Source organism: Ischnura elegans, chromosome 5, assembly GCF_921293095.1.
Source record: "Ischnura elegans chromosome 5, ioIscEleg1.1, whole genome shotgun sequence".
NCBI classification, from domain to species: Eukaryota; Metazoa; Arthropoda; class Insecta; order Odonata; family Coenagrionidae; genus Ischnura; species Ischnura elegans.
In genome coordinates this window covers 74,869,990-74,884,294 of record NC_060250.1, presented here as the reverse complement: position 1 = coordinate 74,884,294, position 14,305 = coordinate 74,869,990, and the positions used below count along the sequence as shown (strand labels likewise).

At 36.2% G+C, this 14,305-nt stretch overlaps 1 protein-coding gene across 1 annotated transcript in view; it reads right to left on the bottom strand.

Annotated features, from left to right (window-relative positions):
- Positions 1 to 14,305, bottom strand: part of LOC124159071 (vacuolar protein sorting-associated protein 13D) — a 101,203-nt gene that overhangs the window by 53,839 nt on the left and 33,059 nt on the right. Inside the window, exons 19-26 of the mRNA XM_046534587.1 lie at positions 13,294 to 13,539; positions 9,074 to 9,217; positions 8,395 to 8,613; positions 7,121 to 7,417; positions 6,012 to 6,180; positions 3,486 to 3,803; positions 2,097 to 2,420; positions 988 to 1,201 (exon numbers count right to left, since the gene is read on the bottom strand). Coding sequence (XP_046390543.1) covers positions 988 to 1,201; positions 2,097 to 2,420; positions 3,486 to 3,803; positions 6,012 to 6,180; positions 7,121 to 7,417; positions 8,395 to 8,613; positions 9,074 to 9,217; positions 13,294 to 13,539 — 1,931 coding nt within the window. The remainder of the gene's footprint in view (positions 1 to 987; positions 1,202 to 2,096; positions 2,421 to 3,485; positions 3,804 to 6,011; positions 6,181 to 7,120; positions 7,418 to 8,394; positions 8,614 to 9,073; positions 9,218 to 13,293; positions 13,540 to 14,305) is intronic.

Sequence of the window (14,305 nt, the reverse complement as noted above, 5' to 3'; positions counted from 1 at the left end):
TAATTTCTACTTTGAAATATCCATTTTTATTTAACTTTTTCGAGGAGTTCATTGGTTCACTATGAAAGACTTCAACAAATTCAAGAAGGTGCAGATACAAGGTTAGGGTCGTGACTCTCATTCCTGAGACAGAAAAAAGTGTGCCCACAAAGAATAAAATGAAGGTCTACATATGTTAAACATGGAACTGGAAGCAAAAAAAAAACCTTTGTGTTGAAGAGAGAGCGATTTCTATCCAAGTTATGCTGGTGACAGAAGCCAGTGTACCCTACATACTCCTAGTACATGTTGACCACAATGCCCATCATAGTGACCGGCAGGGGCGCAGCTAAGAATTAAGGCTAGGGGGGTTTTAGGTGCAAGTAATACTTAGGAGTGTGGGGTATTGCATACCCGCCAGGGTAAGCAGGAGTTGCGGGGGGCCCTCCTCCAGAAAATATTTAAGAATAATGGTTAAAAATGGCAAGTTTTACGGCTTTCTGAGGGATATTTGATTAATCCTAACACTATGCTATTAGTAATACTGATCCAATTAAGTAAAATGGATCAAGCTTAAAAATTTCTCTGAGCTCTGGGAGGGTTTTATCCCCCAAAACCCTCCCCCTCGCTGCGCCACTGGTGACCGGCAGCAAAAGTTTCCACCACCGCATGCCAATCACAGTGACCAGCCAACTAAATATCAGTGGATTACTGAGCGTGAGCACTTCTCTAAACATGGATTGTGACAAAAGTGATCATTATGACCAAAGTAATTCACAGCAGAGTAAAATTCATTTGAAATAATATTTCTCCGTGCCATGAACAATTAACATGCTACTAATAAAAAAACAACGCTAATGGCATCACAGGAAATTCACCAAACCACCATGGTGTTCAACGTGTTAACCTCCCTGAAAACTTTTCCAAAAATATCTCCAAGATCAAGTTCCAATAACCTTACAAATGGTTTTACGTTTCATATATAAATATGTATATGATTGACAGTACCTGCACAATTTCCTGCTGCTCAGAATCTTTGAATTCAGTAGGAGTATGGTGAAGCAGGAGAGTAGGGAAACTCTCATGGTGACGCATTAATCGACACCCTGTCTGACGCTCGATTTTCAACTGAATGACAGTGTCATGAAGGATTGGGTGACCCTCACCATTTCCACAGTCATACAACTCTTCTGCTCGTCGGAGACCACTATCTGGGGTTGGGCTGTAAACAAAATAATTTTTACATCACCACTTGGAATTTAGAAGAAGAGATAAGCCGTAAAAAGAGGTTAAACCAACTACAGCAGACTCCCGATTATCCGGCTGTGGTTTATCCGTGTTGCGGATTATCCGTGCACAATTTCCACTCTCATTCAATATTTCCACTGTCTTTATAAAAAATATAAGATGGAACGCAAAATCACTGATATTACTGCAAGATACATCGGACTTATTATTTCCATCAGAATCCCCTTCATAAAACAGAAGCAATCGCATGCTAGCTTTGTGTTCCTGTTTTCCAAGCCTCGCAGGGTGCGAGCGCTCTCCGTGATACACGTCTCACAGCAGTTGCAACCCGGGCAACTTGTGCGAGACGTGATTACATGGCGTGGTGCGTGACAGTGTAGTTTCCGACGTCGCGCAGTGGTTTAGAAGTAATCATGCGAACCACTATTCAGTATCCGTGATCATGTGGTTTTCGAAACCAGGTCTTATATGGAGTAGTAATAATACGAGTGCAACCATGTTATCGCCACTAAAAAGATCGCGGACTAGCGAAGAAAGCTCTCAATGAATCCAGCAAGCACTCTAGAATAATAGAATAACTGCATAAATAATAATATATTGTTTGCTTTACGTAAATTATGAACATAACACGACATTAAAGTGAAAGTTTGGTTTATCTGTGTTTTCTGATTATTCGTGCCGTCTCTCCCCATCATTAGTCCGGATAATCGGAAGTGTGCTGTAGTATATTCAGTAGAGGTCCATTATTATGAGTAAACCTTATAGTCTATCTTTACTACTAACTACTGGAAGTCTATATTTCTCCAATTTTGATGAGTATAGAAGTTGAGCTAAGAAAACTAGACTAAGTTGATCGTTGCCTAACTTACAAGAAAACAGAGTTTGTAGTGCTGGCAGCATCTTTGGGGTTCCATCTGTTCTCGATGTTTAGTGAATACAAGTTCATATCCCGTACTTCAACGAAGTAATACTCTTTTTTTCCCCCCCATAAACCTATGTCATCTTTCTCACTACGTCTTTTCATCCTTTCATGAGTAGCCCCACTTTCTTGAGGAGCTTCTTCTCTTTCTTCAGGTGTGTTGTTTTCACAGGTATTCCGAACTGTTATCTTGCCCAAGTGAGCAACAAGAACATCAGAGCTCGATGGATTTCGAGGTAAAACCAAGACTGGAGTCTCCAAGAGAATATCAAGCCTGTAATACAAAAGTATCACTAAATTAGTTAAACCACTCAATAACTAAGCCATTACTTAGCTACTTTTGCAGAGAAAAATGTTAGAATAGTTGCTGCTCCAAGTGAGATGTGCTGAAACCGTTCCACATGGGTAAATGAAAGAAATTTTGCTGGTTCCTAAAAATGTTTTCACTACACTAGCAATGCTTCAAGATCTTCAGTTTGTGTCAAGTCTTGAAAATGATTTGTAAGCACTATCTTTCATTTATAATGGAGCGGTTCCACCACACCTCAACTGAAGCAATAATTTTAAAAATATTTTTAATATCTCTAAATTTTCTTTCAGATTAAGTTTTTACATATAGGATAACAGCCATTATAGAAAAAATATATTTATACGCATGCATAACAGTAGCTGTTACTTTAAAAAACATTGCGAAGAGGAAATCCGAGAAAACTTAGCATAAAACTAAGAGGACAATCCTGTGTTCCAATTAATTTAGCAGAATGCATAGCGTAGAATAAGATTGTGTGTTGTGGGTTGCCTACCCACAAAACTGCTCTCTGTGACACAATAAAAGGTCATTTTCTCGATAATTAAAAGCAATAGAATTGACGTATTTGGCCTAAAATATCAAGGAAAGACCAATGTTATACACCATTGAAAAAATGAGTGCTTGCTACAACCAAATTTAAATTATTTACATTTTTAACGTTTTTCGTTAAAAATTTCGAAATTTCAAGACAAAATGGCAAACAGAAGATATTAACCGATTTTGAAAATAAATCACACCTGTAATACCCACCTGGGTACGCAACTTTTGCTGGGTATTACTATTCGCTCCTAAAAAAATGTGGCAAAACGAGGCACCCTATTGTCCTCCATGTTGATTCATCTTCATGCCGGCATTGCAGCAGGCATCTTTAGGTTTGAAGTTTAATTTCAAACCTGAAGATGCCTGCTGCAACACCAACGAAACTGTCGCACAAAGATGAATCGATGCAGAGGACAACCCGGAAGCTAAGCTGCACCTTTTCCTTTTCAGCAATTGTGTTTAGATACTTAGACCGAATTGAAGACTTACTTAACGTTGATGTGAAGCCCCGAGCTGTCATCATCAGCCAAAGGAGAATGGGGTGTATGCGGCGTATGAGGTGTGTGGGGAGTCCCACTTCCTCTGCTCCAAGGATTATTCCCCGGAGTGTCTGCACCACCTCCGCTGTCCAATAATTCTAATGAATGAGACAAGGATGCTTGTCGCAGAGGCATTGGCCGATGATGCAGAATTCCACCGATTGGGCCACTACTAGTGCTTGCCCGTCGTGGTGAGACTTCCGGGAATACCATCATTGACGAGCCAAGTCGAGTGTTTGCGTATAAACTGTGCGCTAATGAGTCAGCCCTGAAATCAAATTCATGAAAACACACATGAAATTTCCTTTTTTTTCACCCTCATCACCTGATTATTTCATAGATATTTAATTAGTTTAAAAAATTCCAAAAGTTTCTCTGAGTTATACACTAAATGAGGTTGTTTATCTCTACTAAGTGGGGATGAAGTGGTTCCTCAGAATACGAAAGCACTGAATTCCACTGATATTTTCAGCAATGATAAAGTAGCAACCATTAATCCTTTTGCAGTCAAAGATTTCTATAGGATATCTGATGCTGAAAAATTAATTTACCAAGTTCTGTTATTCATAAAATTTGCCTTTTCATTCATATCAAGAAATATTATGAGTACACAGCACATCTTGTATTCTCACAAAATATTATTCACTACACCCATGTCTCGTATAGCGCAATTTCGATTAGCGCAATTTCGATATAGCGCAAATTCGTCCCTCGGGGAAACATTGCAACGCAGTGTAGCCTAATCAAAAATCTTAAACGCTCTCGTGATAAAACGTGAACTTGCGCTAAGTACACACGAAATTTCTATCAATTTACGCATATTAATATTATTTCTTGCCTCAAATCTTCTTTTTTGTTTATATATTAATCGAAATTCATTGCTGCGCAATTGCCAAAAGTATTACTCGTCATTGGGTCTAGATAGCCGGCCTACCGAAGATTTATCTCGTCTCCTTAACAGAATGATAATAAATAATTTAGATCGTTAATTAAGCGTGGGGCTAGTGGAAATGAGTTTTTTTTTCAGCAATACGGTTTGAGATGTATTTTTGCCGTCGTAGGTTACCGGGCGATTGACTTCCAGGTAGGGAGTCTACGCTAAAGCCTTCAAGGTCATCGGTATTCACGGAGCGGTGACCGAGTTGCGCATGAATAGCATCAACACATAAAAGGGTCCGCTATAGAGTCTTAAACACAATGGCTTCGTTCCCTCCCCGCAGTCATAGCCCTTCTGCGTCTCAGGAATACAGTTCAGCAGAAGAAGGTGATTTAGATAGAGCCATACAGGGTAAAAACCAAGAGAATATGGCAAAAAATAGGAATGCGTGTAGAAAAATCAAGAATTTATCAAGAAAAACCATTAACCTACAAGAGGACTTGAGAGAGGTCAATTGCTTTGAAAATGGAGAGCGTCAAAGCGATATTGCGCGGAAGTTTAAACTCACGATGCCTTATTCTGAATAAAGACGAAGCTAAAATATCAGTGACCTCAGCCGCACCAACTTCAACCAAGCGGTCTACACATACGGAAAGTTCATGGTGAATCAGTACAAAAGGACGAGAGTGGTAATCGCTACGAGACATTAAGTGAAAGCTCCGGTTGGTTCCAGAATTTAAACGGCAAGCAGGTATTTTCAGTGCGGCGATATCAGCTGGTGAATCTGCAAGTGTTGATAGCGCAGCCACCACAACATTTTCTGATGAACTCCAAGCTGTTATTGAAAGTGGCTCCTTTCCCCCTCAACTAGTTTTTAGTGTTGATGAGACGATATTCTTTAGGAAAAGAATGCATTCTCGTTCATTCATTTTCAGGGAAGGAAAACCTGGGTCAGGTTTCAAGGCATTTAAAGACTGTTTCACGTAGCTGCTAATGACTCGGAGGACTTCAAATTAAAATGATTTATCATTCATAAACTCCGCTAGCTATGAAATGGCATTTAAAGTAGCATTTTCCTGTCATTTCGATGAGCGACAAAAGGGCCTGGGTGACACGATAGTTGTTTTTAGACTAGTTTGAAAAATCATCAACTGCAGGCAACGCATTACGATCCCCTGAGATAGCAGATGTTAGCCCACCCGCACGACAGGACGGAATTTCGAAAGCACGTAAGAATTTTTTTTAACGTGAATAAAAGTCTTTGAATGCGTGAATACTATCTTTAAAGATGTTTTTAACTATAAATATTTATAGAAATAATGTTTTCTAAGGCTATTTATGGGAATATAGATGTTTTAGAGGAAATTCAATACCCAAGACCTATGCTACCAGGAACGCATCCCTATCTTCCCTATGTTAAAACGCTCTCGTATAATGCAAATTCGTATAGCGCAAAGACCCCAAGGAACGCATCCCTTGCGCTATACGAGACATGGGTGTATATATAATATGGATAAGAGGGATAGACTACCAACCATTAACAAATATGATAAAATTGTAGTTGGAACTCAAATTTAACCACACCTCTCAGCAGCTTACCTTGAATGGACCAACCCTATAGCCATCTCAGCAGCAGCAGTGCTTATTGAGCGAGCAAGATTGGTCAAGTATTGCTCAAATTCAGAAGCACATGAATGCAGCTCCGTAAGGAAAAGAGATGAGTGAGTATACCAAACTGATGCCATGCGTAGTTTGATTTCAGCAGCATCTATTAAATAAAAAATAACAGAAATATAAATAACATAATGCTAGAGCATCATTAAATTTACAATGCATGACAAAGGACAAATCAGTTAAATCGAAAATAGATGGAAGTATATTTTTACTATTTGAAATAAAGGTAATAATTTTTTGAGCTTCGACAATAACACTATAAAAAGGAGATACATGCCCTTGGCCACTATATACACTGGAACTACTAAAGTACCAGTACTGCATATTGCAAGACCCCTGCCAAAACAAAAGATAACATGGGCACCGTCAATTGACCCATGATCAGCATGTAAAATAATACAATATGAGAAGCCCTTTTGGAGTAGTCTACCCTGATTGCCCGAGAATGAATCCACAGAAAACAATCACCAATAGTACTTAGTCGCTGTAATGGCTCACAATGTGATACAATTGAAATAAATACAGGGGGTTAAGTATCCATTGCACTATTCTTACTGCCATCCAAATTTTTTTATAGTTAACCTTGGGAAAAATATTGCATCATTTTAAGTTGCAAATATTCTATCTACTATTGTTCTCTGGGAGGTTGAGAGTACACTTGTAATGAATATTTCAAATACGGACACAATGGCCCAGAAACGTATAACATTGTGAGTGAGAAAATAAAGATAGTGGATCAATGTGAAAGTGGCGTATTGACAAAAAAAGTGTGTAGGAGATAGATTTTATCTTCTTCTTCACTGATTACTATTAAAAAAAATAGAACCATGATGAGAGAGGAACCATTACAACAAAAGCTAAATGAAATCAACAAAAGGTCCAATTTACCTAGCTACCACTGATATAAGTAATACAAGTATAAATATGTCAATTGAGTGAAACAAGGCCTCAAAATGACTTTCTTATAAACACCACAAACTAGTGCTATTCTTGTATGCTAGCTGGGAATGACATTCTAGATGAAAAGTACTCACCATTATCATCCTCTAAGGGCCTAGAAATTTCAAAGCTAAATGCTTTAACATCTTCCATTTCATCACTAGATAGGATTTCTTCAGTCTTATTGTAGCCCGTAGTATACATGCCCGCACTGAGAGATGCAAGGAGGCTTTCATGAAGTTCAGCTTGGGATGGTTGATGAGATGATATAGGATGTTCTTCAGCAAGAGGGTCATGACCCAAGCTGAGAATTCGCTGATGACGAGCACCTTCAGGTGTTAGGTCCAATACTTGCAAGCCTCCCAATGATCCTTGTACAACCAAATCAGAACCTATATGGTGAATAAAGTAAGTATCAATAACATTGGCAAACAAAATGGGAGACAGAGTCAAAATAAGAAGTTAAAAATAACTGCTTAAAACATAAATTCGATTTATGGAAACTTGAATGTACAATGGCTTATTGGCTTAAGAAAAGGAAAAATACATGAGTTGTAACTTTTCAAATTCTTAGAAATTCACAAATCCACAATAAGAAAATTGGTAAATTAGGCCATTAGAAAAAAATTAACTGCTTTCTTGATATGGGATGGAATCAACGATTGAATTAAAAACTCATTTAATTCACTTACAAATTACATTTTTAGCACCACTTTAAGCTTATGCCTAATAAATTCTTTGGAGATGCTCAAAAGGTATTTACAAAGGATTTAGAAGTGCTCAAAAATGTTTGGAATCAAACACTTCCAAATCCTCAATAAAAACCCATGCAAGGTTTTCATTGGCATTTATTTGTGTTACTGTTACAAGAATAAAATAATGTGACACATTTATTCTGGTTGTTCTTAATCCAAAAATTAATGCTCACTAAGTACTTTTCCATAAAGACTTACCAATTAAAGCAATGTAAAAAGCATCAAAAATAGTATTGAAGCTGGGCTAAGAATATAATGGGCAGTTGTCAAATAAGCTATTAGGAAAATAATTATAATCCCTAATGATACCAATGAGCTACTTTTCTGACAGTTACATTTAGTCTTCACTTGTGTGCTCTTCCAATAATGGAACTGGAACTGCTTAACTCTTGTGACTGTTAGAACTTGAATTAATACAACACTCAATTACTTGCAATTGCTAAATTAAAATAAAAGACTACATCTCATTTAAAGCATGAAACAGCTTTAAGAAATCAATGGGTAAATTAGTATAAAACAGAATTGCATACTTAATAGTAGAATGAGTATGAGAATGCAACAGAACTTAATTACGCTAAATCAGATAGGCTTTACAGAACAGAGAAAGTTCTTACCAAACGTAGCTTGGATCTTTGCCCCAGTCATTGTTGCAGTAGCAATTTTTCTACCAACCACAGTATTGTCTTTCACCACAGCCCTAAGAAGTAAAACATTCAACCGATGAAAATCAAATGTTAGTTCGGTCCTAGTAGTTATGGGTCCAAGCAAACTAGATCCAATTGCAGAGGCACCAAGTTGAGAATATAATGAGCTGTTGTGAGCCACATTAGCACCTAAAAAAAATTAATATTCATAAAATCATTAGATAAAATATTTAAAAATATTCAGACATTTATATCATTTGCACATTAAGAGATCAATACTGATGTAGTTAAGGGATAAAGTTAATTCACTTTCATTTTATTACAACAAAACATATGGCTGAATTTAATATTAAATAATTTTATACCAGTGGCAAACAAGCTTATTTATTGTATATATCATGAAATAATGCCCAACAAAATTTATAAACACACCAATTTCAAAGATCAGCATAAATGTATCACAGGATTAAAATTGTAGAGCATTTTGTTTTGTAAAGATCACTACAATTACCTGAATTCCTTTCCTTAAGATTACTACCTAGTCAAAGTGTAACGGCTTCCTCATTTTAAGAATCCATTGAACTATTGAGTTAATGTGCAAAGATTGATATGTAGAAAACCTTTCTCAAAGCCTTGAGTGTCTTATTACCATTTATATCACTGTTCTCCCTTTTTCTTTCCAGGGTTTCATATGAAAAGGCTTCTGGCTGAGGCTGGCGTTTCACCTGAGGTTTAAGCTTAGGAAAAACTCTCTTGGTGAACCCCAGGAGTTCGACAATGGTTTCCTGGTTGGCTGTAAATAACACGAAGAAATTGATCAAGAAAGTTTCATAAGTTATTTGCTTCAAGATCACTAAGCATAAGTTAATTTTTCACTAAAATTCATTTTAAAACTTAGGTTTTTGTGGATTTGATGTTGAGGTAGTATAATTATAAAATTCATTATTTTATAATTATTTATTAATTAACTTCTCAATTTGTTCCACAATGTCAGCTTTATAATGTGTCCAAATTTAACAGCAGAATAACTAAGGGTACGTGATAACACACAGTAAAACTGATGTTAACTTAAAATCATTATATAACATTTTAATGTTTATGCAAATTTCTAGCCTCAAGAACACATCTAAAATAAGATGACATGCACTTTTCCAAAATCTTTTCTCAGCGAGAAAATTATTGCAGACCATTAACTAACTCATGGTCAATTGAAGTAATGGAATCAAGTTTTCAAAATTATATTTATGAAATTACAATCTTGCCACAAAGGTACATTGGTGACATTAAAAAGCATATGCTATAATAAGATAAACCCAGCGTAACACAGGTGAATTTGTGGATGGAAGTGCACTGATGTCTGATCGGTGCAGCCAAATCTTTGCCTGCTGCCAGAAAAATGTTTTTATGATTAAAAACAAGTACAGTGGAACCTCGTTAATGCGAGTACGGGCTATAGCGACACCCTCGTTATTACGAGAGATAGCCGATGCACCGTCAATTGACCCTATAATAAGCGTGTAAAAAAATTGGTTTTTACGAGACCCTTTCGGCGTTGGCTCTCGCCATACCGAGGGTTTCACCGCCGGAAGACTTTAATCAAGACTCCTTAACCTCTGTAACTGCTAGAGATCTGTTAGAAATGAAGTTAATGGAGTGCTCAGTCTGAAATTTATGTGGTAAACTGTCGTTCGATAAATATAATGATTGACGAAACAATGCTTTGCATGATTTTTATTCAGCGCGGCTCTTATAAATTGCTTGAATAGTTAGTCGTTATTTGAGTAAGGAAATTTAGTGATGCAAAATACATCGCCTTTCGTCTGGATTTATGCTTAGGTTTATCGGATAGATGTTTATCTGTCGCCGCACCACTCCTGTTCCTGTATATCTGTTCGCAACAGGTATAATGGCTATTATTTGCTCCACCTCCGGTAAAGCAACAATTCGCTATAGCGAGTGTTTATTAGTGCACCGTGGGGTGTCGTTATATCGAGGTTGTACTGTAAATAATTTAAATTATGATGCTGCCATTTTAACATCAGTTCATGCTTCCAAGCTATGAGGTGGCAAATTTGGGTAATCATATTTTATATTATGCAACCCACATTTGAAGTCAAGAATTCTGCAAATAGAAAGAGGAGCCCTCTATTTTTGCAGGAGATTGGAGGAAACAAAACCTCACCTTAGATTCGTGCTAATAGGTTATTTTATGGAGGCAAATCTACTTTCTTTTTTATTTCCAAACAGAAAAAAGAAAAAGTTATTTTTCCCCATGACGATCTTGATTTTGATTGGGTAAAACACCATAAATAATTATTTTTTGTTATATGTTAATTTTGGCAGAGATCAAACACCTCCAGTAAAATTATGCGGAAATGATTTAAAATTTGTTGAAAACCTCAATTTTCTTGGAGTAAACATTGAATCAACAATGAAATGGTCTATGCATATAGAAACCCTTACCTCTAAGCTAAATAAAACTCTTTTTCAATTAAGATATCTAAAAACAAGTACCAGTATCCATATTCGAAAATGCCTCTATTATGCAAATTTTCAGTCACATCTGTCATATGGAATTATTTTCTGGGGGGGCTCACATCAATCTCATAAAATCTTTAAATTACAAAAACAGGCAATTAGGGCTATTCTCAATCTACCCTATAGGGAGTCATGTAGGGCACATTTTCAATCCTTACAAATTATGCCTCTTACTGCCCTGTATGTATTTAATTTAATAATGTATGTCAAAAAAAATCTGAATTCATTCGATCTAAACTGTGAAATACACCAAATAAACACCCGACAAAAACATGATATACATATTGAACTGAGGTCATCTAAACTTGCTAGTGAAGGACCATATCATAAAGGGGCCAAACTTTTTAACTTACTACCACCAGATATTAAAGCAATCCAAAATAGCAACTCATTCAAGCAAAAATTAAAAACGCTTATATATCAAAATTCAATTTATTCACTAGATGAGTTCTACGACTTGTGTAAAAAATATGTTAACAAAAAGAACTCGACACCTTACAAGCCATAACATGCATATATGTTATCTGTCTTTTATGTTTTTATATCATGTGTTGTTTGTCCACTATATGACGATTTCTATGTTACATATGTAACCCAACGGAAATAAAATTATTATTATTATTATTATTATTATTATTATTATTATTATTATGTTTTTTCTTAAATTTTCTTCAGTTTTCACTGAGTAGCTTTAGTGTTAAGAGCACGGGTTTTCACCAAGGTAACTCTTCACTATTGAATTGCATTGAGAAATTTTCTCGTGATATGACAGGTTGAAATTATTACAGCCTTTTGCAGTTTGATGTAAGTATTTGGATGGAGGTTGAGTATTTTGAAACTATTTTGTATGTGTTTTGGGATGATACCGGTAGCTGAGATGACAATTGGAGCTATACAGGCATCCCCCGAGTTACGTATGTCTCGACTTACGTAAATCTGTACTTACGTAAGCGATAACCGTATTTCAAATGATTACGTTAATTTTCGAATGCGAGCGCGAAGAAGTATATATTCGCTTGTACAACTTATGGTAGAAAAAATATCGAATAGTGATAGAGTTTTTTACGTGCTAAAAATAACAAAGTGACCCATTTTTGTCATTCCTCAAAGGAAATTTCATTAATTTCTGAAGAAAAATCGCTTATAAATCCCAAGTCAATAATCAACGTGAAAATTTGCAGTTCTAGCGATGGATGTGGTGGCGTATGTGGTTGCGCTCATTCCTGTACGATACAACTTGTTATACAGCAATCTCTGAAGCGCCAACGCAAAAGTTCGACTTACGTAAATTTCGACTTACGCATAGTCTGCCGGAACGCATCTCTTACGTAACTCGGGGGATGCCTGTATAAACCTGTTCCATATTCCATATTCTTTTTATTTCTATTGCCAGATCTTGGTACTTGTTAATTTTTCCTGTAATTGTCTTTTCGATGTTATGCGACAGTGGCACGGCAATATCAACTATGTAGCAAGTTCTATATTTCTTGTCAATCAACACTATATCTGGTCTATTATTAACTATAGTTTTATCTGTTTGAATAGGCAGATCGTAATAGATTTTAAATTCGCCGTTTTCAAGCACTGTTTCAGGGTGGTACACATAATATGGGGTCTTAGTATCTATTAACTTGTGTTGGTAGGCCAGTTTTTGGTGGATAATTTTTGCAACTTGATTATGTCTACTTAAATATTCTGTATTAGCTAGCATCTTACAGCCAGATATAATGTGCTGGATTGTTTCAGGTACTTGAAAACACCTTCTACATTTGTCATCTGTTATGCTTTTATCACCAAGGATGTACTTTGCATAATTTTTAGTGCGGATGACCTGGTCTTGTATTGCAAGCATGAACCCTTCGGTTTCTCCATAAAGTTCACCCAATGACAACCATTTGTTTGATGAGATTTTATCAACATATGGTTGATTGAGGTTTATTATTATTATTTAAGGGTAAATAAATACAAGAATAAATTACAACAACTGAAGGGATTTAAATACTGTGGTTGATAATGTAAATCTAATAGCCTTCAAAATGGTCAATAATCACTAGGGGGTTGAGCTCTTGAGGTGAACAGTTCATTGGTGTGATGACCACATCTTTTTAATATTTAGTGCCTTTGAAATCTATCTAAATGACCAGCAGGCTCTTACATTAATAGTCAGAATTACAAAAATTAAATAAGCAACCAGCCTAATGGCTCGCTTTAAATTACAGCATGTTTCTGATAGCTGTAGAAGTAGAATATACACAATCCTAATACTAACATATCGATACAAAAGACACAAATAAAATACCTAAAGGAGTAAATGTAGGATGGTAGACATACCTATTATGTCCAAGTTATTAAACTGTATTGATGCAATTTGCAGAGTTTCTCGACTCCCTTCATTAGAAGGGCAAAGATGGCTAACAAGAATAAGCTCCACAGTTATCAAAGCTTCTAAATCTTCTGCTGCAACAAAATTAGATCCAAATTGGTGAGATGGACCAGAGGGTGGAGGCCAGCCTGGTAAGTGAGGGGGAGAAGATGCACTAGAAGATTGGCTTCCCTTGAAGGTACGGATTCCTACAGCTGAAAATATTACCAAATACACTTTCAAATATCAGGAAAGAGAAAGCACAATAATGACTTAATTGAGTTAACCACCTGTATGTACACAGGTTACCGAAATTCGAGTTTGCGCATATAAATCTAAATTATATAATTTCTTGAAAAGAGAAAGAGCACTCCAGATTTTTATGCAAATATAGACAAATGTGCAGAAAAGGCTTTCCAGGGAACATTCATTTATGAATCAAATGACTGTGTTGCTTTCAGCTGGAAATTCTGAGGCTTTCCTCTACCTTTGTTGTCAAAAAAAATAAAATAAAACCTCCAACCATAAGCCTTTGTCCACAGTAGATATTGGGTATTCCTTTCGAAGCTGATTGCAGGATACCCAAAATTGCCTTCCATTCAAGCTGTTGCTTGAATTGTAATCTTTTGACACTTCTTTGGAGAACAGTTCAGCACTGAATTAGAACAAATTGACTATGTCTGTAGAAAGCCAATGCACCAACAATGATACAGCCTGATAAGCCAAAGATGAGTGCCGCAGCAAGAGTCAAAGCTATTGAAGGAACATGGATTCTGCTAACATGAGGTTTTGAAACTATGAAATTTTGTGCATAATGTGCGTACAACTACAAAACATAAATGCATGAAAAATAAATATTGTTAGAGACATTTTGGTGACTTTAGAGATCATTAAAATATAAATGTGTAGGAGCTTCAAAATTCAAGAAAAAACTTTTTAACTCCTAAAACAAAATAATTGAAAAATTGATTCAACAAAGTT